This window comes from Nycticebus coucang, chromosome 4, assembly GCF_027406575.1.
Source record: "Nycticebus coucang isolate mNycCou1 chromosome 4, mNycCou1.pri, whole genome shotgun sequence".
Taxonomy (NCBI): Eukaryota; Metazoa; Chordata; class Mammalia; order Primates; family Lorisidae; genus Nycticebus; species Nycticebus coucang.
Window position 1 is genome coordinate 114,984,556 of NC_069783.1, and position 25,468 is coordinate 115,010,023.

At 41.5% G+C, this 25,468-nt stretch overlaps 1 protein-coding gene across 1 annotated transcript in view; it reads right to left on the reverse strand.

The window, feature by feature from the left end:
• PPTC7 (protein phosphatase targeting COQ7) overlaps positions 1–14,443 on the reverse strand; it is a 47,978-nt gene extending 33,535 nt beyond the window's left edge. Inside the window, exon 1 of the mRNA XM_053588893.1 lies at positions 12,884–14,443. Coding sequence (XP_053444868.1) covers positions 12,884–13,112 — 229 coding nt within the window. The 5' untranslated portion in view covers positions 13,113–14,443. The remainder of the gene's footprint in view (positions 1–12,883) is intronic.
• Positions 14,444–25,468: the final 11,025 nt, after the last annotated feature.

Consider the following 25,468-nt stretch of genomic DNA (forward strand, 5'->3'; position numbering starts at 1 on the left):
CAACCACCCATAGCTCTAGGCTAGAAAACTTAAGAATCTTCCAGGTGCAAAATCACAAAATCAACTTCCAAGTCCTCCTTCTCTTTCATCCCCTACAACCAATTGCTGCCAACTCCACAATGGGTCTGATGCCTAACTATTACTATATACTTTCCACTGCTCTAGTTCAAGAACTTTCCAGCTCAATTTCAGTAGGTTCCTAACTGGTCTTTTGTCGTCTTCTTCCTCTATCAGTTTGTTTTTTAAAATACTGCTATATACCCGTGCTACTTCTCTATAGACAAATACCTTCCATATGAGTATACTTCCTTGTTCATGCAAAAACATTCTTTAGAACAGTGGTTTTCAACTTTCCTAATGCCACGACCCTTTAATACAGCTCCTCATGTTGTGGTGACCCCCAACCATAAAATTATTTTTGTTGCTACTTCATAACTGTAATTTTGCTGCTGTTATGAATGGCAATGTAAATATCTGATATGTAGGATGTTGAGAACTGCTGCTTTAGAAGGATACAAAAGAAACTAATAACACTAGTAGCCCCTCAGGAGAGGGACTTTGTAGATTGGAGAGTAGAGTGAGACTTTCTGCTGCACACCTTTTTAAATTGTGAACCATCTGTATATGGAGCCCCTTCAAAAACAACCAAACTAAAAACAGCAAAAGTAAAAATATCCTTTATAGCAGCGGTTCTCAACCTGTGGGTTATGACTCACAGGAACTGTATTAAGGGGCCGTGGCATTAGGAAGGTTGAGAACCACTGCTCTATAGTTTCCTACCAAAACAAAAATGTAACATCTAACTCCTTAACATGGCAACTGTGACCTTCAACAATTTGCTCTCAATCTATTTTCTAGAATCAATTCTCAACAGTGCCCCCTATTCTGGCCCCAGAAGCCACAACATAGCTATAGTTTGGGGAACATATTTTGTTTCTGCTGATCCTCTAATGTGGAGAGTCTTATCATTTTTCTAATTTGCCTGAGTTTACTGAAAAACCCATCTTGCTCGGCCTCACTTCACTTCCACAACACCTAATATGTATTCTTTTACACTGGTCTTGTGCTTTTATTTGCCTTCCCTACCAGACTAGAAGACTTCAGGGTTAAACTGTTTTGTTCATCTTGGTTTCTTCACAGCACCTGTCAAGGACTAACAAACAGGAAGCAACCAGTGAAAAACGAGTTCAGTTGACTGCACTGAAAAGTTAGCACACCAACACAACTCTGACATACAAACTTTCCTCTTGTATGTCAGCCAAACACTCCAAAAAGAGAATGAATCTCATATCACTACACAAGGTGTCTCTCCTGGGTCAGAACCCACTACAAGGTGCTCCTATGACAGACCTTTAGATCTTGTACAAATGTAGTCTCAGCTACTTGGGAGGCTAAGGCGAGAGAATCATTTGAGTCTAGGAGTTCAAGGGCTCTGTACACTGTGATCATGCCTGCGAAGAGCCATTGCACTGCAGTCTGAGCAACATAGTGAGACTCTGTCTCAAAAGAGAGAGGGACAAGGCTGCTGGAAAGAGCATTTAAAAATAGTCTGGAAATAACACTGCTCCACTAACTAAGCCTAGGACACTGGCCAAATTGTTTCTCTAAGCTTTAGTTTCCTCATCTGTGGAGTGAGCAGCAGGAGGACACATCCTCTCTAGAGTTCCTTTTTCAGGTCTAAGATTCTAGGACTCTAAATCACCCAGAAAGAAAAAGGAGCCCATTCTAGAAACTCTTTATAAAATAAAGATTAAATCAATACTCACAAATCTGTAGCCTTTATATATATTGTTGGCTATATATATATATATAGCCAAAAATAGTCAAGCTGGACTCTATTCCTTTTACAGTAGTGCCAAAGAAGATGAAATATTTGGGAGTTTACCTAACAAAGGATGTGAAAGATCTCTATAAAGAGAACTATGAAACTCTAAGAAAAGAAATAGCTGAAGATGTTAATAAATGGAAAAACATACCATGCTCACGGCTGGGAAGAATCAACATTGTTAAAATGTCCATACTACTCAAAGCAATATACAATTTTAATACAATCTCTATTAAAGGACCACTGTCATACTTTAAAGACCTCAAATGTGGCTCAAGGAGTGGGGCACTGGTCCCATGTACTGAAGCAGGAGGGTTCAAACCCTGCCCCAGCCAAAAAACTGCAAAAAAAAAAAAAAATGTATATATATATATATATATGCAAAATAATACTTTGTTTTATATGGAATCAGAAAAAAACCTCGAATAGCCAAGACATTACTCAGAAATAGAAGCAAATCAGGAGTAATCACGCTACCAGACCTCAGATTATAATATAAATCGATAGTGATCAAAACAGAATGGTACTGGCACAAAAACAGAGAGGTAGATGTATAGAACAGAATAGAGAACCAAGAGATGAACCCAGCTACTTACCGTCATTTGATCTTTGATAAGCCAATTAAAAACATTCACTGCAGCCCAATTCATAATTGCTAAGTCATGGAAGAAGCCCAAGTGCCCATCGACCCATCAATGGATTAATAAATTAATAATATGTACACCATGGAATATTATGCAGCCTTAAAAAAGATGGAGATTTTACCTCTTTCATGTTTACATGAATGGAGCTGGAACATATTCTTTTTAGCAAAGTATCTCAAGAATGGAAGAAAAAGTATCCAATGTACTCAACCCTACTATGAAACTAATTTATAAGCACCCACACTTCCAAATGAAAGCTATAACCCAACTATAGCCCAAGATGAACGGAAAAGAGGAGAGGGAAGGGAGGAGAAGGATGGGTGGAGGGAGAGTAACTGGTGGGACCACACCTAGGGTGCATTTTACATTGGTACATGTTAAATTCACTAAGCGCAGAAAATAAATATCTTAACACAATAACTAAGAAAATGCGGTGAAGGCTATGTTAACCAGTTTGATGAAAGTATTTCAAATTGTATATAAAACTAGGACATTGTACCCCATAATTGCATTAATTACACAGCTATGATTTAATAAAAAAATAAAGATTAACAAATATGTGTATTTTACGTTTCACATACAGTATTACATTTACTACATGAACCAGTTTTGAAACAAAGGTTACATTTCAGGCTTCTCAATTTCTCCTTTGTCCTTATTACACTGCCACGTGTGCATTTTCAGAGAAATTTCAATTAAGAACTGGAGAGTAGAAACACTTCCCCTTGTCCTTTCACTTTAGTTGTAGACATCTGACTTTTATGTTGGAAAAGTTTTTCTCTTTTAAGACATTAACAAAAAGTCAGGTTGACCAATTTTCAATTTGAAATTCTAAAAAAAGATGGTTATAGGGCGGTGCCTGTGGCTCAAAAGAGTAGGGTGCCAGCCCCATATGCCAGAGGTGGTGGGTCCAAACCCAGCCCCGGCCAAAAACTGCCAAAAAAAAAAAAAATAGATAGTTATAGATCAATATTGACTTCACTAAATTTAAATGATCTGTAAATAATATGTATAGAATGTACAGTACTACTGTAATATGTATAGAATGTACATACTGCGGGAACTACTGCGGTTTTCCTTTCCAGTTGCATTTACCTGAGGTATAGCACAGAGTTATGAGAGACCAGATAACTTTTATTACAATATAGTTAAAATTGTTCTATTTTATTATTACTATTGCTAATCTCTAACTGTACCTAATTTATAAATTAAACTTTAGGGCAGTGCCTTTGGCTCAGTGGGTAGGGTGCCGGCCCCATATACCGAGGGTGGCAGGTTCGACTGCAACAACAACAACAAAAAATAGCCAAGCATTGTGGCGGGCGCCTGTAGTCCCAGCTACTGGGGAGGCTGAGGCAAGAGCCCAGGAGTTGGAGGCTGCTGTGAGCTGGGTGATACCATGGTACTCTACCAAGGGCGACAAAGTGAGACTTTCTCTACAAAATAAATAAATACATAAATAAATATATATATAAATTAAACTTTACTGTGTTCATGTTACATCATATACATGTACGTATAGGAAAAAACATAGTTCATAGGGAGTAGGTACTATCTAGCGATTCAGACATTCCCTGAGAGTTTTAGATCTATTTATCCCTCCTTGAGAACAATGATTAGAAGAAAAAAAGAAGTATCTATCCCAGGGCATAAAGGAGGGACTATTATACTTATAAAACACACTAACCTTGTTATTCAAAGCCAAAGACTGAATTCAGTGGGTATTAAAAAGAAAAACAATGATAAGATCAAGTGGCCTCTCAAGAATTAAGAGAAATAGATTTCTAAAAACAAGCATTGGCCTGGTATAGTGGCTCATGCCTATAATCTTAGTACTTTGAGGGGCCAATGCAGGAGGATCACTTGAAGCAAAGAATTCAAGACTAGCCTGAGCAACATGGCAACACCCCATCTCTACAAAAAAATATAAGACAGTTGGTGTGTGCCTGCAGTCTCAGCTACTCAGGACGCTGAGGAGGGAGGATTGCGTGAGCTTGGGCATTTGAGGTTGTAGTATGATGTTGTCACTTCACTCTAGCCCAGGCAATGGAGTGAGACTCTGTCTCAAAAAATAAAAATAAATACAAGGCTTGCATAAGACATCCCTGTTTATACTTTCACATTTCATAGAATGACCAATGACTGTATTACCAATCATTGGTCAACCTAGAGGCCATAAATGATTTCCAGCTCTATGGAAATAGCTTAAATCTATTTTTGTATCCAAAACTACTGTCAAAACATAGCAGATGTTAAAACAGAAGCACTTTCTGTTTACTTCATTCAGCACACCAACCTTTCTACTCCCATCGCTGTGTCCCCTACACCAACTTTTTGCATCGACCTCAAATAACACCCGAGACTAATTCTGTTAAGTAAAAAACTTGCTAATAACAGTATCCTATCCTTTAAAGATCAAAACGTAGGTGCAGTGGCTCATGCCTGTAATCCTAACATTCTGGGAGGCCAAGGAGGGTGGATTGCTTGAGCTCAAGAGTTCAAGACCAGTGTGAACAAGAGCGAGACCCTGCCTCTAACAATAGCTGGGCATTGTGGCAGGCACCTGTAGTACCAACTACTCCTGAGGTTTAGGCAAGAGGATCACTTGAGCCCAAGAGTCTGAAGTTGCTGTGAGCTATGACACTGTGGCACTCCACCAAGGGCAACAAAGTGACACTGTCTCAAAAAAAAAAACAAAAAACAAAGTCTCTACTAAAAATAGAAAAACCTAGCTAGACAGTGTGGTAAGTGACTAGTCACAGCTACTTACTTGGGAGGCTGAGGCAAGAGGATCTCTTGAGCCCAAGAGTTTGAGGTTGCTGTGAGCTATGATACCACAGTACTTTACCCAAGGCATAGAAAGAGATTCTATCTCAAAAAAAAAAAAAAAAAAAAAAAAAATCAAAATGTAAAATTATAGAAGCCCAAAAAGAGATAAATTCTTTTTCTTTTCACAATAGTTGTCTGGGAATGGTAGTGCATGCCTGAATCCTGGCACTTTGGGAAGATTGCTTGAGGCCAGGAATTTGAGAACAGCCTGGACAACACAGCAAGACCCACCTCTACAAAAAACGGAAAAAGAAAAAAAAGCAAGGCATGGTGGTGTGTGACTGTAGTTTCAGCTACTTGAGACACTAAGATAGGAGGATCACTTGAGCCAGGAGTTTGAGGTTACAGTGAGGTATGATTGAGTGACTGCACTCAAGCCTGGGCAACAGAAAGTGAGACCCTGTCTCTAAAAACAAAAACAAAACAGTCTGTTAATGGGTAAGAGAAAATTAGTGCAAAACTGTGTTGGAATCGGCCTGAGTAAAAATAGTACTCAGTCCTTCAACAGAAAGCACTCTTTGTAGGAAATCACTTTTGTAGTCTCTGGCAAAGTTTTTATAGCCATTTTGTAGTTCTTGGGATTCATACCAACAATTCAATCAGCTCTAGAACAGTTCTCCCACTACAAACTTCTTCACCTCAAAAACAATTGTTTTAGAACCTGGGAAGTTTATAAATTATTAAACGAGACAGACTCAAGATCAACAATAAACTTACCAATGAGAGCAATTTCATAGCAGCTGCGAAAATGAGTAGAACTTTCCTGGAGGGACCTATGGCAATATTTATATCAAAGGACTTGAAAATTGAGAATATGAACTATACACATGCAGGAGAATATGATACAGTTATGCTTATCGGTATGGAAACATGGTCAACCTAAATTAAAAAAAAGCATTACAGAATACAATACACATGAATTCAATGCTATTTAATAATGTGGATACATACAATTATATACACAAAGGCTAGAGGGAACCACACTGGCTATAGCTGAGTTATGAGTTACAGGTATTTTATATAGTACTCTTCTCAACATGTGTAACTTTTATAAGCACAAAACAAAACCATTTGTTCAAAAGCACTAGATCAGCAAGCAAAAGACCTAGGTTCAAGCCCAAAGGTGATACTAACTGTACCAACCTTATTGATGAGTCAACTTCACAGATGAGGACACAGATTCTGTTTAAGTGGAATTGTAAGCAGCTACTTCATAGAGTTATAAAGATTAAATAAGTAAAACATTAAAAAACTCTGTAAAATCTAAAGCACTACATAAAGAACTGGTAAGATGGTAGAACAATGCTTTGTGATAAATACTGAATAACTGGCTTAGAAGAAACAGAGTGAAGTACTTTCATTTCTTAAAGAACAATTTCCATCCCTCACCACCCCCAGGCTGTTTGGGATCTTATTCAAAAACATTTAGCAACTTTCTTCTTTAAAAATCTTAAAACTAAACTGAAAAGAGCTGTTCCAACTGCCAACTCAAGTTTATATAAATAATAAGTTGTGTGTTAGCTTAATGACCTCTGCAGTAGGTCTGCTTTTATAGAGTCTTGATTTATAATATGCAATTTTGTGAACTGTTCTTAATAACAGAAACAGTTTTAGATGTCAGGGAGACAGATAACTCCCTATCAGATTTTTTAAATATATGATGACTCCCAAACAAGACAAACCCATAAATTTTATTACTAATAAAAAAAATCACGATCCAAGGCACTTCTTAAAAAGCCACAAATTAACAGCTAATTTTGAAAGGCAAACTCATAAGGCACACTATTTTAAATTGACTAAAATTTCTGGTTTGAAAGTCAAATTTTTGTAGACATAAAATACTGTCAACTTACTTTTCCAAAGCATTTTCCTGAGAATTCTGAATCTAAAGCCCATGTAAGTCCCATCTAAAAGGTATGAGGATCTATTTGAAATGAATTTGACATCTGGCTTAAACTGGACATAAATGTTTGATCTACTCAAAGGACATAATTATAGGTCATACTCTAACCCAGTGTAGTGCTTCCCTAATCACACATTAGTACAGACTCCATTCGGATACTGTTGAAACCACTCTGGTTATGTATTGCCTAGTTTTATAAAGCACTACTAAAATTCAAAGTACAGCCTTCTCCCATCTGGGTTCCCCCACCAAAAAACCTCCACAGAAGTTCCTATCGGCTACAATTTAAAATTTCTTTAAAAAAATTTATCTTCTAAAAAGTATAATGCTTCTAAAACTCCATTACTTGCTCTGCAAGCAGTCATCCAGAATCCTTTTAAGAGATTATTTTTTTATCCATATTATTGTATCCATCCTTTTATTTTAAACCAATTTGTTTCTTTATATTTGACATAATTTTTTTTATAGGAAACCAATGGTTGCATATTGCTTTTAAAAAATATCCATTCTGGGCAGCACCTGTGGCTCAGTGAGTAGGGCGCCGGCCCCATATGCCGAGGGTGGCTGGTTCAAACCCAGCCCTGGCCAAACTGCAACAAAAAAATAGCTGGGCGTTGTGGTGGGTGCCTGTAGTCCCAGCTGCTTGGGAGGCTGAGGCAAGAGAATCGCCTAAGCCCAAGAGTTAGAAGTTGCTGTGAGCTCTGTGACCTCATGGCATTCTACCCGAGAGTGGTACAGTGAGACTCTGTCTCTACAAAAAAAAAAAAAAAATCCATTCTGACAGCTGGGCATGGTGGCACTTGGCTGCAGTCCCAGCTATTTGGTGTCAGGGTCCCACCCCAGTGGCAGGGTCTGCTAAGACCTGTGGAAACTGCCGGCGAAATGAAGAAATATAGAGTTAGACTGAAGAAATAAAGAGTTAGAAACAACAGTAAAGAAGGAGACATGAGACATAGAGTAGAAGTAAAAGTGGGAGCTCAGGGGTCCATTGCTTATTTGTGGGATTCTGGCAATGGCCTAAGAGATTATTAACAAACTGAGAGAGAAGCTGGAAGTTAGGAAAATGTAAAACTAAGCTAGAGAATCACTAAAGATTTGTGAACAAAGGAAAAGTAGCTCTGAAACTATCAAGAATGCTGAAATTACTTTAAAAATAAAAGTACTGGCCAGCTCATACCTATAATTCTAGCACTTTGGGAGGCCCAGGTAGGAGTATTGCTTGAGCTCAGGAGTTTGAGGCCAGTCTGAGCAAGAGCAATAAATACCCCTGTCTCTATTAAAAATAGGAAAATTAAGTGGGTGTGATGGTGAGTGCCTGTAGTCTCAGCTACATGGGAAGCTGAGGCAAGAGTATTGCATGAGCCCAGGATTTTGAGGTTGCTGTGAGCTATGATGCCATATCACTCTAGCCTGGGGCAACAGAGTGAGACTTTGTCTCAAAAAAAGAAAAAGAAAAAAAAAGGATAAAGGTTCTATCAAGTATATTAAAATTATTATGACTGTTTAAAAACAGCAAATTCTACCTAACTCATTCACTTCTTAAGTAAAACTTAGAACTTAATAATTTTGTTCACATAATCTTTATATTCTTTATACTTTAAAACTACTTTTAAGATTGACATTACTCACAAAAACACTCCAAAATTCTGACCACAGTCAAAATTTTGGAATATGAAATTGTTTTAATTTCACTTTTAGGTTTCAAGTTCAACCAAGCTTAAATAAACATCCGACAGTTTTATAAGAATTGCTTTACAACTCAATATTCAAAGGTCAGAATTTACAAGGCATAGACCACGCTGCCATTTTTAAAATAAGTGGTTTCTGTAAACTATGGTCTAGTATGCAGAGGAGTTTTTGTTGGATTTCAGATCTCAGTTATGAGTCAGAATGAATAAAGAAGTTATAAACATATACAACACACACACACACATTGTGCACACATAAGCAGGAAATGCATCAGAAGGATAAAGTACCAGGAGATGGACTGGTTCTGAATTCCTGTCATCAAGTAAACTTGACCAGTACTGTAAAAGAGGACGGGATGAAGAATCTAGGTGCTAGTCCCAGTTCTGTCAAAAACTAGTGCAGTAACCTTAGGGATGTCATTTGACACACTGTAGGCCTGTTTCCTCTCCAGTGATTCTAAGTCTCGAAATTCTCAATAGTCTTTGATTCTGTTGGTAAGTAGCTTAGAGGTATGGGAAACCCAGTGATTACAGTAGGCAGCTCTCATATTTTTGTGTACCTAGGAGGCCAAGCCATATACAGTAATAAGAGAACTTGGGATTAGCCACAGGGAAGAAGAAACAAGAAAAGTGTACATAGCTCCTGCTGGGACTGGTTCACTCCTGTTGGACCTAATAAAACAGAAAGCACCTCTGCCAATTTTCTAGAGGATGATGGGAGTGGTTCTTATGTCTTACCACACCCACCATAGTTGGTTTTAAAAAAAAAAAATCAACTGGGGACTCCACAAAAATGTTGTGAAGCACAAAGTACTATTAGTCACTGTATGACTAATAGGACAGATCAATTCTAAACTAAAGAAACAAAACAGCTTTCTCTTTTTCATATAAAAAGAAATAAACAGCCTTCATTCCAGTCAAGGAGTCCTAGAGGACGACAATAAATCTGTGTTGCACAGATGCTTAGCAATAAAAACAGCATTGAGCCAAAGAAAATGAATTTTCTATAGAACCAAAAGGTTCAAAAACAATGAAATTCAACATAACTTTAGTTCTCAACATAGCCTTTTAATGTAATCCAGATTATAACTCCATCTTCTAAAGTAGAAAGCAGTATTAAAGACTCATTGAGATTCATCACCGCTTTCATAGCAAGAACTAATCAGATCATCCTGTGGTGGAATGGTATCAATACAATAGAAGTCACCATCATATGAACGGGTTCATGGGAGCCAAGGATCAAATAAGGCCAACTTATAAAGTTATTTCAGGTGGCTCCCTAGATTGCTTTCTGAATGAGCTCCTCCATAACATGACAGTCCTGGAAAATCTGTCCTTCACTGTCCCCAACCCCACCATTTCCATATATGCTTATGTTCATGCTTGATCTTTGTCAAATGTAGCTAAAGACCATCCCTTGGTCATATAAGCAACCACCTGTCTGTGACTGGTGGCATTCCTTTCAAGAAGTGTATAGTGGGTGGCGTCTGTGGCTCAACGGAGTAGGGCACTGGCCCCATATGCCGGAGGTGGTGGGTTCAAACCCAGCCCTGGCCAAAAACAGCAAAAAAAAAAAAGAAGTGTATAGTGGCTTGGCACCCATAGCTCAGTGAGTAGGGAAAGGGCCACATGCACCAAGGCTGGAGGGTTTGAGCCTTGCTAAACAATGACAACTGCAACCAAAAAATAGCCGGGTATTGTGGCGGGCTCCTGTGGTCCCAGCTACTTGGGAAGGTGAGGGAAGAGAATAGCTTAAGCCCAAGAGTTTGAGGTAGCTGTGAGCTGTGATGCCACGGCACTCTGAGACTCTGTCTCAAAAATAAAATAAAATAAAAGAAGTGTATAGACCTGGGGTTCTTAATGCAATACCCATACATGGGCTTTTATGCAGTACATGAATGGACTTCATATAGTCATTGAAGTCCCTGAAAGCTTTTATGTACACATTCTTCTGAGGCGAAAGCCCTTGAGCAGCCCAAAGATCCTCAGACGCTGTGAACCAAGGAAAGCTAAGAACTACAGGTTTAGTCCTACGTATGAAACAGAAGAAATCTACCAAAAAGTGTCTATGTGAATGAGATAGGAAGTAATGCCTGTTATTTGCAGTGCAAAATAACAAAGGGTACCATCTATTCAAAACAAAAGAAAACTAGGATCTGATGAGCAGAAGCTGTAATGCTTAGGACCAGGTAGTTCACTCCCTTCATCCACTAGTCTAGATAAGGAAAATGAAGAGGCTCTGCTCCAGAGCACAAATCACATAACTACTAAGTGACAAAGCTGAGCATCCAAATAGGCCAGGTTTCTGCCAGGATGCCAGACCATGAAATTATTTTTATACCTTTTAGAACGAGTTTGATCAAAGTTCTCCATATCCTAAGGTAGGACTTGATACATTTAAATAACCCCACATCATCAATCAAATCAGAGATCTTTCACAAAAGCCAACATACAGCAGACTTAAAAGGTGAACCCTCATCCTTCATCCTGTTGAATTATGAACGCAACTTAAAAAAAGCAGGACAGGTCACAAGGTTGTCCAGTGAGGCACTTCTAAATGCACTGGGAAAAGATAGCTACTGATAGTCCTTCAAAAAATACACAATTGGTCATGCTAACTTCAGAGTGTATGTGCACAATTTCAATCCACAAGCTCCCAAACCTTCTCTTTCAAAGATGAATATTAGTAGCATTGCCTAAACACCAAATGATTTGTTTTCAAGCCAGGTAATGGGGTCATTCATAAATTAAACTGAGTATAACCTTTCCAGTCCCATGTTCACAAACACTACATGTGGTAGAACTAAAAAGACTTGGCAATTATTCTGACATCAGATTAAAAAAATAATTACTGTCATAAAAAAAGTTATGGAACCATTTGTTCCAATGCCAAATTTTCCCTCAACACATGAAATTTAAAGTAACCAAAAACTCAGTCTCACCTAAGAAGTGAAACCAAAGTGACATTTGAACCCAAATTCAATAACAAAACCAAATTCAAAAAAAAAAAAAAAATAAAAAATAAAAAATAAAAAAAAAAAAAAAAAAAAAAAAAAACCAAATTCAATGACATGTCCTTCAACTTCAAAGGAAGTGCTTTATTTATGAAAAAAACTTTAATAGCATATACTATGGTATACACAAAGTCTCCAAAGATTTACATTATGGTAAAGTTTCTGATTGCATGTCAATTTTATTTAGCCTTTTCTGCAAGCTCTGTCCCTAGTCTCCTGCCCCCAAAGGTGTAACCAGAATAGGTCTCAGGAAGCACCTGTGGCCTGAAAAGCCTTTGACCAATTCTCAAAGCTTTCTTGGCTGCAGTCTACAAGCAGGTTCGGCCACTCTATTTTGGGTCAAGGAGACTAACCCTGTTACCTCCTAAGTGACCACAAGTGAACAACATCAGTTTGGGAAAATGTGCGGTGAGTTTTCCCACAAAGCCAGCAGCCCTCACTGCTGAGACTCCGAAAAGGACGGAAGATTTGGTCACGATCCAGGCGGCGAAAGAATACGGCTCATGAGTGTGTCTGCTCGGGATCCCGCAGCCTGTGGCCGGGCTGTGGCGTCAAGAGCACGCAAAGCAGCAGGGATCACCAGGGCACTAAGAGCGAAGAGGGAGGGAACCATTGCGAGGTTAGAGCCTGCAGGTGTCGCCGACAGAGGTGAGGAGGTCGCCGCGGGCCGGCACAGCCAAGTGACTAAGAATGGGGCTCTGGATTCGGACAGACTGATCACATTCTCAGACTATGACCTTGGTACGTGGCTAGACCGCTCTGCACCCCAGTTTCTTCATCTCTAAAAGGGGAGGGGGTGTTCCAGCGGAAAACGCGCCTCCGAGCTCTTGGCGCGGCGCCTGGCGCATAGTAAGCGCTCCCTACATGTGAGCTCTCGGGCTCCTCTCGCCGCCCGGAGGAACTGGGGAAGCCCCGCGCGGGGAAGTCCCCAGGAGGCGGATCCCGGGCTGGAGTGGGGGGTACCCAGGCGAGGGACTTACCGAGCACATCGGCGGAGCGGTGCCGGGCCACGAAGCAGGCGTCGTCCCCGTAGCACGCGCCCTTCTTGAGAAGGCCCTTACGGAAGTCCTTGCCGAAGCCGCAGCCGGCCGTCACCAGCCCGTAATCGCCGCCGCCACCACCGCCGCCACTGGCTCTGGGGTCGGTCTGCGAGAGGCCGCCGAGCACCGCGCGGGCCACAAGCCGCCCGTACGAGAGGACTGAGAACATCGCCGCCGCCGCCCCCCCGAGGAGGCGGGGGGTCGGGGGAGCAGTAGGTCGCGGAGGCCCGGAGCCGGCTCTCTCCTCAGCCGCAGCCGCGCCGCCGCCGGGACGCTCCTCAGGGCGGCGCGCAGTGGCCGCCGCCGCCCCTGCCCGACGCGCGGGGCCTCGCACACGCTCAGCCGCGCGCACCGGAGCCAGAGCGAGGTCAGAGCCGGCGGGTCCTCCGCCTCAGCCCAACTGGGGTCCAGGCTGCAGCCGCCGCTGCCGCCGCCATCTTCCGCTCCGCTAGCGTGTTCCGGGCCGCGCCGACAGCGCCGCCCCCTCTAGCCACGCCCCTGAACACGCCCCGATTTGCGGTCCAGACCAGAGCCACGCCCCTCGAGGTTTCTATCCTATGCAATCACCGAAGTTGAGAGTGCGCGGAGGGTGTGCCCGCAGTGTCTCCTGGGAGTTGTAGTCCTATAGTTGTAGTCACTTTTGACTTTGCTGCTTAGGCTGTATGTCTAGGACCTGAAGATTCCCCACATTCTAGGTTTAGGTTAACTTAGTGAGAATTACAGGTGGTCTGTTTGAAGCTGTTTCCCCCCTATTTGAACTGTATATTTTAAAGGCTTAAAAAAATAATAATGCCACCATCCCTTTAAACAAAACCTGAAAGAAACCAGGATTCCAATAACAAATTGAGAAACAGAGGTACACACAAATCTAGTGGCATGTTTACAGTTAATGTACTGGAAAGGTTTAAGGTGGCAATCTGTTTGGAAAGAAGAGACTATTTGCATAATCTTTTAGAAAAAATTGAGAAAATGTAACATCTCTATTAGAATGGAAGGGGACACCTACGGTGTCTTTTCCCTTTTGCTCTGGCCATGCTCACAGCTACCTCTAGACCTTTGCCCTTACTCTTCTTTTTACCCACTAGAATGTAATTCAGTTATCTTAGGGTCTCTGATTTTCTGTTGTTGTTGCCATATCCCCACAACATGTGGGCATATAGTAAATACATGAATGAATGAAAAAACGAAATGAAAAATCTAGTGTAAATATTACACTAGAGTCTAAGTTCCCCAAGGGCAAGGATTGTCTACCATTGAATTATTAGAATTTAATTCAATGTTGGGCACACAGTAGGACACTTGTAAATGATCTGTTAAATAAAAAAGAAATATTGGAATAGGAACCAAAAATAGTAAAAGAAAGTAATGTTTGTTGAATAAAGGAGTGATTGAATGAATGGAGTTCACAAAAATAAAGAAACGTGACTTTTGGGGTAATCTACTTTGAAATAATTTTTAGTTTTATTGAAACATAAATATATGGGGTGGCACCTGTGGCTCAGTGAGTAGGGCACCGGCCTCATATACCAAGGGTAGCAGGTTCAAACCACGCCTTGGCCAAACTGCAACCAAAAAATAGCCGGCCGTTGTGGCGGGCCCCTGTAGTCCCAGCTGCTCCGGAGGCTGAGACAAGAGAATCATGTAAGCCCAAAAGCTGGAGGTTGCTGTGAGCCGTGTGACGTCATGGCACTCTACTGAGGGCGGTAAAGTGTGAGACTCTGTCTCTACAAAAAAAAAAAAAAAAGGAAACATAAATATATGGTACTCAGAAACATCAGTTCTTTTCCAGTTCACTTTTGACAGGATCATAGTTACTTTGGGGACTCCCATCTTGTTCTTAAGTGATTCTTTTTAATACTTACTTAATAGGCCTAAAATCCTGCCAACCATCCACTCAATGCACATTATTCTGTTATTCTAATTACTGTCATCATTAAACACTTCTGCAGTTCACAGTGTGCCAAGTACTCTATACGTTTCTGTCCTCAAGAGTTTTCATCAAAATTGGATTGAATAAATCATTTCACATAGTGAGTAGCATTTTGTCAAATATACAGACCTCCTCCAAAATGCTCATTTTCTGGATAGGAAGTATAGCAATTCTAATAAAGCACTCACACGTTGCCCTTTTTTATGGCACAAGAATTGGAGAGCACCCAGAAGAGGGACTGGCACCTCTTGGAATCCTCTGCTTGGCATTTATGTCTTTGCCAGCTGTGCCAAAGGTTGTTCTTTCAAGCATACACACCGCTACCAAATCCCAGCCAGCATGTCAGGTAATTCTACCTCAAGGACAAACTTTTTAAAAGAGTATGTCAACCCCTATTCTTTGCCTTGTCAAACTCCTTCTGACTGGTCCTACCTTTCATTTTCAAGGCATATATTACCTAATTTCTGTGTCAGTCACAAGAACCGGTTAGATGAGAGAGTAGGAACACCAAGATGTGACTCTAAAGCCAGTAACCTCTGTTCTGATGGTTAGGTGATACGGTGCCTTCAGTTTCTGGCAAATGAGTTGCTCACAGATGCAAGTTACAAACACAGTCCTTTCTCAAAGTTCCTTTGCACTTTTTAAAAGGAGAGGAGACATGGCCTCAAGTTCCCTTGAATCATTTATTCCAGAGCCACCTCTGAAATTTCACCATCATGAGAGAAGCTAGGGGAGGGTACTTTGTAAAACACCTCCCCTCCTCTCCCTGAGGAGCACAATTCATTTTTACACTTTGCTAGACTTAAAAGGTCCTGAGTTTTCTTTCTTAATAGAGTTACATTCCTAGCACTTCGAGGATTCCAGGGAGGTCAGTTGCCACTCTCGGAGGCGAATGAGTGGTGAAAATACCATCTACACTCCCAGAGCACCTCTATAGCATTAGAGAAGAGTTTTGCACTGGAGTCACCCCCAGCAAAAACACAAACAAAACAAAACAAAACCATGAATTTCCCTAGTGAGAATTTTCTGCCAGACTGCTGGTACACTGATACACTGATCCCTTTGGATTTCTTTTTTGCTAACCTAGTCAAAAGAAGCACTAATTAGCTTATGGCAAGGTTTCTGAACTTTGACACTATTGACATTTTGGGTTTTTTTTTTTTTTTTTTTTTTTTTTTGATACAAGGTCTAGCTCTGTTGCCTGGGCTAGAATGCAGTGGCACAATCATCGCTCACTGCAACCTTAAAGTCCTGGGGTCAAGCAATCCTCCTGCTAAGTAGCTGGGATTACAGGCACATGCCACAACACCCTTTTTCATTTGTTTGTTTTTGTAGAGATAGGGGTCTCACTGTGTTGCTCAGGCTCTTCTCAAACTCCTGGCCTCAAGGGATCCTCCTGTCTCAGCCTTCCAAAGTGCTGGGATTATAAGTGTGAGCTACTTTGCTTGACCCGGGCAGGATAATTTGTTGTGAGGCTGTCCTGTGCATTGGAGGGGACATAGCAGCATCCCTGACCTCTACCCACTAGATGCCAGTACACCCCTTCCATCGCTAGTTGGGACAACCAAAAATGTCTCCAGATATTGCCAAATGTCCTCTGGGGTGCAAAATGGTCCCGGATTTAGAGCCACTGGATTACAGCAATGTCATGCAAGTGAGTAAATATTTGTTGAGTGCTTGTTATGTTCAAGGCTCTAGGCTAAGGTCTCAAAAAAAACAAGCAAAAAAAAGAAAAAAGCCAGTCTGTACTTCATAACAGTCATAGTAGGAGGGCTAAAATTTAGTAAATACAGAGAATAATAAGCACAATCAGTTGAAATAAAAGAGGGGACTAGGAAGAGGAAAAATGAGACCCAAGGGGTTGGAGAACATTCAGGGACACTTCATGAAGATGTGATATTTGTGAGAGGCCTGAATAGACAGAGATCTGAGGAAGAAGTATAATCCTTCCAAGAGGATAAAATAAAAATTCTGCGAATGCAAAGTGTGATTGCAAGCAGTCTAGTGCAACTTGATCTTAGGATTGAGAAGAGTAGTAAAAAAATGGGGGGAGCTAAGCGCAGTGGTTCACACCTGAACTCGTAGCTATTCCCCAGGCTAAGGCAGGAGGATCACTTGAGCTCAGAAGTTTGAAGACAGCCTGGGCAAAATGGTAAGACCCCTGCCTCTAAAATTAATCAACCAATATGCTAAGTTAAAGAAGCCAGACATGCAAAGCCACTTATTATATGGCTCCATTTACATGAAATGTCCACGATAGGCAAATCCATAGAGACAGAAAGTAGATTAGTGGTTGCCAGGAGCTGGGGGGGAGGGGCAAATGTGGGGAGGGACTATTCGTGGTTATGGGGTTTCTTTTTGGGGTGATGAAAGTTCTGGAATTGGGCTCAGAGCCTGTGGCTCAAGCTGCTAAGGCGCCAGCCACTTACACATGAGCTGGCAGTTCTAATCCAGCCCAGGCAGCCAAACAACAATGACGGCTGCAACCAAAAAACAGCCAGGCGTTGTGGCAGGCTCCTATAGTCCCAGCTACTTGGGAGGTGGAGGCAGGAGAATCGCTTGAGCCCAGGAGTTGGAGGTTGCTGTGAGCTGTGACGCCAAGGTACTCTAGGGCCAGGGCGAAAGCTCAAGGCTCTGTCTTAAAAAAAAAAAAAAAAAAAAGAAAGTTCTGAAATTGAACAGTAGTGATGTTTGCACAAGCTTGTAAATATGCTAATAACCATTGAACTGTACACTTTAAAAGGGTAAATATTATGGTATTAATTTCCTTTTTTGTTCACTTTTTTTTTTTATTGTTGGGGATTCATTGAGGGTACAATAAGCCAGTTACACTGATTGCAATTGTTAGGCAAAGTCCCTCCTGCAATCATGTCTTGCCCCCATAAAGTGTGACACACACCAAGGCCCCACCCCCCTCCCTCCATCCCTCTTTCTGCTTCCCCCCCCCATAACCTTAATTGTCATTGTCCTCATATCAAAATTGAGTACATAGGATTCATGCTTCTCCATTCTTGTGACGCTTTACTAAGAATAATGTCTTCCACTTCCCTCCAGGTTAATACAAAGGATGTAAAGTCTCCATTTTTTTTAATGGCTGAATAGTATTCCATGGTATACATATACCACAGCTTGTTAATCCATTCCTGGGTTGGTGGGCATTTAGGCTGTTTCCACATTTTGGCGATTGTAAATTGAGCTGCAATAAACAGTCTAGTACAAGTGTCCTTTTGATAAAAGGATTTCTTTCCTTCTGGGTAAATGCCCAGCAATGGGATTGCAGGATCAAATGGGAGGTCTAGCTTGAGTGCTTTGAGGTTTCTCCATACTTCCTTCCAGAAAGGTTGTACTAGTTTGCAGTCCCACCAGCAGTGTAAAAGTGTTCCCTTCTCTCCACATCCACGCCAGCATCTGCAGTTTTGAGATTTTGTGATGTGGACCATTCTCACTGGGTATGGTATTAATTTCTATCTCAATTAAAAAATAGTTTAGGGGGCGGTGCAGTGAGACTCTGTCTCTACAAAAAAAAAAAAAGGTTTAGGAATCAGAGCAGGGGGCCTTATATGCCAAGCTAAGGGTACTTAAGGCTGGAGAAAACAAGAGGTCACCAAATACCTTTAATATGCCAGATGATAATAATGATAATAATAGTAATGACAGGCACAGCGCCTATAGTTCAGTAGTTAGGGCACCGTCCATATACACAGAGGCTGGTGAGTTCGAACCCGGCCCGGGGCCTGCTAAACAACAATGACAACTACAACAACAAAAAAATAGCTGGGCATTGTGGTGGGTGCCTGTAGTCCCAACTACTTGGGAGGGTGAGTTGAGAGAATCACTTAAGCCCAAGAGTTTGAGGTTTCTGTGAGCTGTGACTTCACGGCACTCTACTGAGGGCAACATAGTGAGAAACTCTCTCTCAAAAACAATAGTAATAGTAATGACAGTGAGATAATAGATACCATAGACTATGCACTCACCATGTGCTCTTCCTGCAATATCTTCTCTGACCATCTATTTAAACCACCTACCAGTCCTGTTTACATTTTTCTTCATAACACAAGACATTTATTTTGTTTAATGTTTGTCTCCTCCTTGACTAAATGATAAGTTCTATGTGAGCAGGGAATTTTGTCCATTCTATTTGTAACTACTTCAAGTGTCCCGAATGGTGCCTGTCATGTAAGTGCTAAATAGATACCAAATGGGTAAATGCTGCTGAAGGAGCATTAGAGATCATAGAGAACAAGCAACCCATTCTACAGCTGAGGAGAGGCAGTGAGTAATATGTTCATTCCATAGGAAGCTAATAGGCAGAGCTGGGCTGAACTGGAAAAGGTGTCTCTGGGAAGCTTAATGCCTGCCCTGCTAAGCCCTTTTGAAGGAACTAGCCATTGGCTGTTCTTTCCATTTAATTTATCTTGCTTTTTGTCTTCTGTGGTGGTCATAGTTCTTCCATCTAGAATCCATTCCCCTGCTTCTCTGATTATAGTATTCTGATTTTCCTTGGAGGAATAATCCAACACCCGCCTAGGTTCTAGGACTCCAAGAGTGGACACCTAAGGCTGGTTTAGCCAATCACAGCATTGCATTCTCTTGGTTGCAGTGATTGGTCTACAGAGAAGGCACATGACCCAAGCCAGACCAATAAAATTCCATTATGGGATTTTGCTGACAAAGTATTAGGAAGGAGAAATTATTGCCAAAGATACAAACTTGAAACTGCTCTTCGCCATCTTTTTTACTACTTGGGAAGAAGCAGCCTGAAAATGAAGCCAATACTGAGAGAAACAGAGATGGTAAGATAGAAAATAGATCAAACCTGGGAAAATAGATCAAACCTCTGAATCCAGCTTTGACTGAGGATCAGTCTTTGAACTCATATGAATTCCCCAGTTCACTTAAGCCGTTTTGATTTTGGCTTACAACGCAGTAAATCCTGACAAACACATCATGTGATGCAGGTACTATAGCTACAATTACCGAGTCAAGAACAATTCCCTAAACCAGAGGCGCCTATTAGGAGGGAAATTATCTTTCACTTAGTTACACGGAGGAGAGGAAACTTCCAAAATTACTGAATAAAAACTTGAGGTCTCCTTCTTTGGCACCTCTGTGAGATGAGAAGTGTTTTGTTTGAATGGTAGATCTGGGAGAAGATGCTCAGCATGTTGCCTCATCACTTTCTCTTTTTTTCTTTTTTACTATGGCATGACTTTTAAACACTTGTGTTCTTCCTCCACCATGGGGAGCCTGTCCCTATAGAAGAGGCTTGCAGTAACCCAGTCTACCACTGTGTAAATCAATTTAATCCAGAGGGAGATTGCATACACAACTAAGCCATATTCTCCAATTAGTCTTATCAATAAAGCTGATACTTCACAGTTCTAGTTGCCTGATTCATGAATCTACTTCTCTGTGGGTTTGGAATTAGAAAAGGCTAAGATGGGTGGCGCCTGTGGCTCAAAAGGGTAGGGCACTGGCCCTGCCGGAGGTGGTGGGTTCAAACCCAGCCCCAGCCAGAAACTGCAAAAAAAGAAAAGAAAAGGCTAAGAAGAATATAATTAATTAACACCCTATAAACCCCAGTATGTTATTTGTTTGTTTGTTTGGGGGTTGTTGGGTTTTTTGTGTGTATTTTATTTTATTTCATTTTGAGACAAGGTCTCACTCTGTTGCCCCAGCTAGAGTGCAGTGGTGTCATCATAGCTCAATGCAACCTGAAACTCCTGGGCTCAGACGATCCTCCTTCCTCAGCCTTCTGAGTAGCTGGGACTTTAGGTACATACCACAAAATTAATAGAGATGGGGTCTTGCTCTTGCTCAGGCTGGTCTTGGACTTCTGACCTCAAGCAATCCTCCTACTTAGGGCTCCCTAGGGTGCTAGGACTACAGGTGTGAGCCACTGTGTCCAACTCAACATGTAAATTTAAATTTTCTCTTTAAAAAACTTTTGAAGATGACATAAGGACTGACATGCGGCACGTGGAGATCAAATTTCTGGTGTTGTCAGGACTCGGACTCTAAGCTTAAAGGTAATTATGGGTCTGGGTGGCACCTGTGGCTCAAGGAGTAGGGCACCGGTCCCATATGCTGGAGGTGGCAAGTTCAAACCCAGCCCCGGCCAAAAACCGCACACACACACACACACAAAAGGTAATTATGGGTCAAATGTGTTCTTGACCTGGGCAGTTTGTGACTGCTACAGTTGTTCAGCGTGATTTTAACTGGCAGGAGCCTGAGTACAAGGGCCTCTGGGGCAGGCCTTGACCTAACCAGTGTGAGCACAGCTTTGACCTCAGCAGGCAGCTAGAACAGGGATTCAATTATTGAGGGAAAAACCTTTCTGTCCCAAAGTGGGCTTGCCTCGAAGAGGGCAGAGGCAAGTTTGAAGCCACAGCTTCAGTTTACATACTTTTAGGCTCTGGTGGGTAGATTTTTGCTTCTTGTAGTACCTCTTTCGACAAAGCTTTTGGCTGAGCAAATTGACTTGATTTGTTAATTGCATATACTTTGGCCCAGGGCTTTGGATTTGGGGGGTTCAGACTTTGCCTTTGTCCAGAGAATGAGGGTGTATTTTATTAATGAAAACAAATGAAAAGAACAGAGTCCTTATTATATAGGAGATATTCTTCTGGTGGCTTGTGATAGACAAGGTGAATGAAAATCTGTAAACTATGAAGACAATGAGACTTATGCCTGGATGCTTTTTGCTGTGGGTAATAGGTTTACTTGAGAAATCAAGGAGGACTTGAGTTGTTTCTAAAAATATGCTTCTATCAGGACAGATTGCAAGACTAGAAGACAAATAAAGGAAGACTGGCTGACTAAACTAGAGAAAGGCAGGTAAAAGAGAAATGAATTTTTTTTTCCTTTATAGAGGCAGGATCTTGCTAGGTCCCCAGGCTGGTGGCACAGCCAGCTCACTGCAACCTGGAACTCCTGACCTCAAGTGATCCTTTTGCCTGGGACTCCTAAAGTGCTAGGATTACAAGCTTGAGCCATCGTGCCCAGAAATGAATTTTTGAAGGTTTAGCTAGGTAGATAAGAGGAAGAAGAGACCCACCAATATATAAAGTCCTGAAAGGAAGCTGAGGTGATATTATATATTAGTGGGAAAAACAAATTATTTTAAAAATGGTATAAGGACATAAGTCTTCACTCTGGAAGAAATATTAAATTGGATTCTAACTCATACTATATACAAGAGTAAATTTCAGGGGTGAAAATCAATTTTTTTTTTTTTTTTTTAGGCAGAGTCTCACTATGTCTCCCTCAGTAGAATGCCGTGGCATCACAGCACACAGGAACCTCAAACTCTTGGGCTTAAGCGATTCTCTTGCCTCAGCCTCCCAAGTAGCTGGGGCTACAGGCGCCCACCACAATGCCCAGCTATTTTTTTGTTGAAGTTGTCATTGTTGATTTTTAGCAGGCTGAAGCCGGATTCGAACCCACTGAGCCAGTGCCCTACCCACTGAGCTATAGGCACAGCCTGAAAAACAAATCTTTAAAACTTGTAGAAGAAAAATAGAACATTGGAATAATAAATGATGGCTTTAGGCCTGGTATGGTGGCTCATGGCTGTAATCCCAGTACTTTGGGAGGCTGAGGCAGAAGGATCACTTCAGCCCATGAGTTTGAGGTTGCAGCGAACTGTAAGAATGCCACTGTACTCTAGCCTGGGCAACAGAGCACGACTCTGTCGAAAAACAAAAGAAAGAAAGAAACAAACAAACAAAAACCCTTAAATTAAAATAAGACACAGCCCGAGAAAAGATATTTGTGATAGGCTTGGCACCTGTAGCTCAAGTAGCTAAGGTGCCAGCCACATACAACAGAGCTGGCGGGTTCAAATCCAGCCCGGGCCTGCCAAACAACAATGACAACTACAACCAAAAAATAGCCGGACATTGTGGTGGGTGCCTGTAGTCCCAGCTACTTGGGAGGCTGAGGCAAGAGAATCACTTAAGCCCGGGAGTTGGAGGTTGCTGTGAGCTGTGATGCCACAGCACTCTACCCAGGGTGACAGCTTGAGGCTCTGTCTCAAAAAAAAATTTTTTTTTTTTTGTAGACACAGAGTCTCACTGTACCACCCTCGGGTAGAGTGCCGTGGCGTCACAGCTCACAGCAACCTCTAACTCTTGGGCTTATGTGATTCTCCTGCCTCAACCTCCCGAGCAGCTGGGACTACAGGCGCCTGCCACAACGCCTGGCTATTTTTTTGTTGCAGTTTGGCTGGGGCTGGGTTTGAACCCGCCACCCTCGGCATATGGGGCCAGCTCCCTACTCACTGAGCCACAGGTGCCGCACTCTCAAAAAAAATTTTTTGTGTGTGATAAATAAAGCCAAGGAAAGATTAGTATCCAGAGTCTGTAAAGAACTTCTTCACATTAATAAAGAAAAAGAACTCAATAGGAAAGTAGAAAAATATTTTTCAAATGCCCAGCAGGGGCAATTCAGACAAGAAAACCTTAATGTCCAAAAAACATGTGGAAAAAACTCAGTCTTACAAGTAATCAGGAAAACAGAGCAGGGAGGCTAAATTATATAAGGTGAGCAGAGAAACCCTCTTTGAAAAGATGTCATTTGAACTGAGACCTACATGGAAATTTGAGAAAAATAGCCAGTTCTAGATGAAGGGCTTTCCAGGCAAAGAGAATAGCAAGTGCAAATGTCCTGGGGTAAGAATAAATTTGGCTTGGTAGAGGAGTAGTAAAAAGGCTAGTATGGCTGAAATGTATTGAGGATTATGGGAAGGTAGGAGATGAAGTTAAGAAGGTGAGAAGAGAGCAGATCATGCAGGGTCTTGTGGCCAAGTTGAGGGTTTGGGGTTTTACACGAAGGCACCAGGAAGCATTGGAGTTCTTAACCACAGGAATTATGTATTTCAAGTAAAAAGCAAGGCCTGGTTCTTTTAAATGATGAATTGAACACATATTTGCTCAATGCACCCAAGACCTATATCTCCATGAGGAGCTTGCTTTATTTTTATTTATTTATTTATTATTTTTTGTAGAGACAGAGTCTCACTTTACCGCCCTCGATAGAGTGCCATGACGTCACACAGCTCACAGCAACCTCCAGCTCCTGGGCTTAGGCGATTCTCTTGCCTCAGCCTCCCGAGCAGCTGGGACTACAGGCCCCTGCCACAAGGTCCAGCTATTTTTTTGTTGCAGTTTGGCCGGGGCTGGATTTGAACCCACCATCCTCGGTAAATGGGGCTGGCGCCCTACTCAATGAGCCACAGGCACTGCCCGCTTTATTTTTATTTCTATTTTTACTGAGACAATGTCTGGCTCTATCACCTGGGCTAGAGTGCAGTTGCAAGACCCTGTCTCTACTAAAAATAGAAAAACTAGCCTGGCATTGCGACGGGCACCTGTAGTCCCATCTACCTGGGAGGGTGAGGCAAGAGGATTGCTTGAGACCAAGAGTTTGAGGTTGTTGTGAGCTATGACACCATTGCACTCTATCCAGAATGACAGTGACTCTGTCTCAAAAAAAGAAAAAAAAAAAAAAGTTGATGTAAGGAGGCCAGGAATTTGGTACTAAAATGTGGAAGTAAAATCGTAGAGATCAACTCTGAGAATGGGTGAGACAGAACGACTTCTTTCATATCCTGTTTTTTGAGACATAAAGAATATGCCTTATTTGAAATAGAGGGAAAGGAATTTGGGGAAGAAATTACATAGAGTTTTTCTTTTTATTTCTTGCCAAGGCAGAAAAACTCTATCCTCATTACAGAATTTGACAACAGAATAGGAAGCAGTTTCTAAGTTCCTTCTTTTTATTTTTTTATTCACTCTCCACAACATAGGGATCTTTTCTTGTCCCCTAGTAATTAGCAGTAAAATTCATTAACTAACAAAGTATAATAAACAAGAATGTCAAAGGTTAAATCATGACTCATTCACATAGAAAACACGCATCAAAAGTTTACCTAACTTGTAAATGAGGAAATAGTAAGATAGTAAAGCTGGTTCAAAGAACATTTTGTGGAAGTAGATATTCGAGAAAGTGGGAAACTTAGGTACAAAACCAGTTAATCTTCCACAAGGTAATAAAAACTACAAGCTAGTAGGGGTTCTGTTTGTATTGGGGAGAAATAATTCAAAACTCTGCTGGATAAAAATCTGGGCCTTGGGCAGCGCCTGTGGCTCAGTCGGTGAGGTGCCAGCCCCATATACCGAGGGTGGCGGGTTCAAACCCAGCCCCGGCCAAACTGCAACCAAAAAATAGCCAGGCGTTGTGGCGGGCGCCTGTAGTCCCAGCTACTCGGGAGGCCGAGGCAAGAGAATTGCTTAAGCCCAGGAGTTGGAGGTTGCTGTGAGCTGTGTGAGGCCACAGCACTCTACCGAGGGCCATAAAGTGAGACTCTGTCTCTACAAAAAAAAAAAAAAAAAAATCTGGGCCTTTAGCCAATAAATAGCTAGGCAAACAATGGAACATTTGGCCTGTAAATGCCAAATCTATCCCTGTTGCTTGTGTTTGTAATAAAGTTTTATTGGAACACAACCACAGCCATTTGTTTCTGCTTTCGCTGTGTAGTGACTAAGTACTACTATGGCAGAGTTGAGTAGTCAACAGCAAATAGCCCA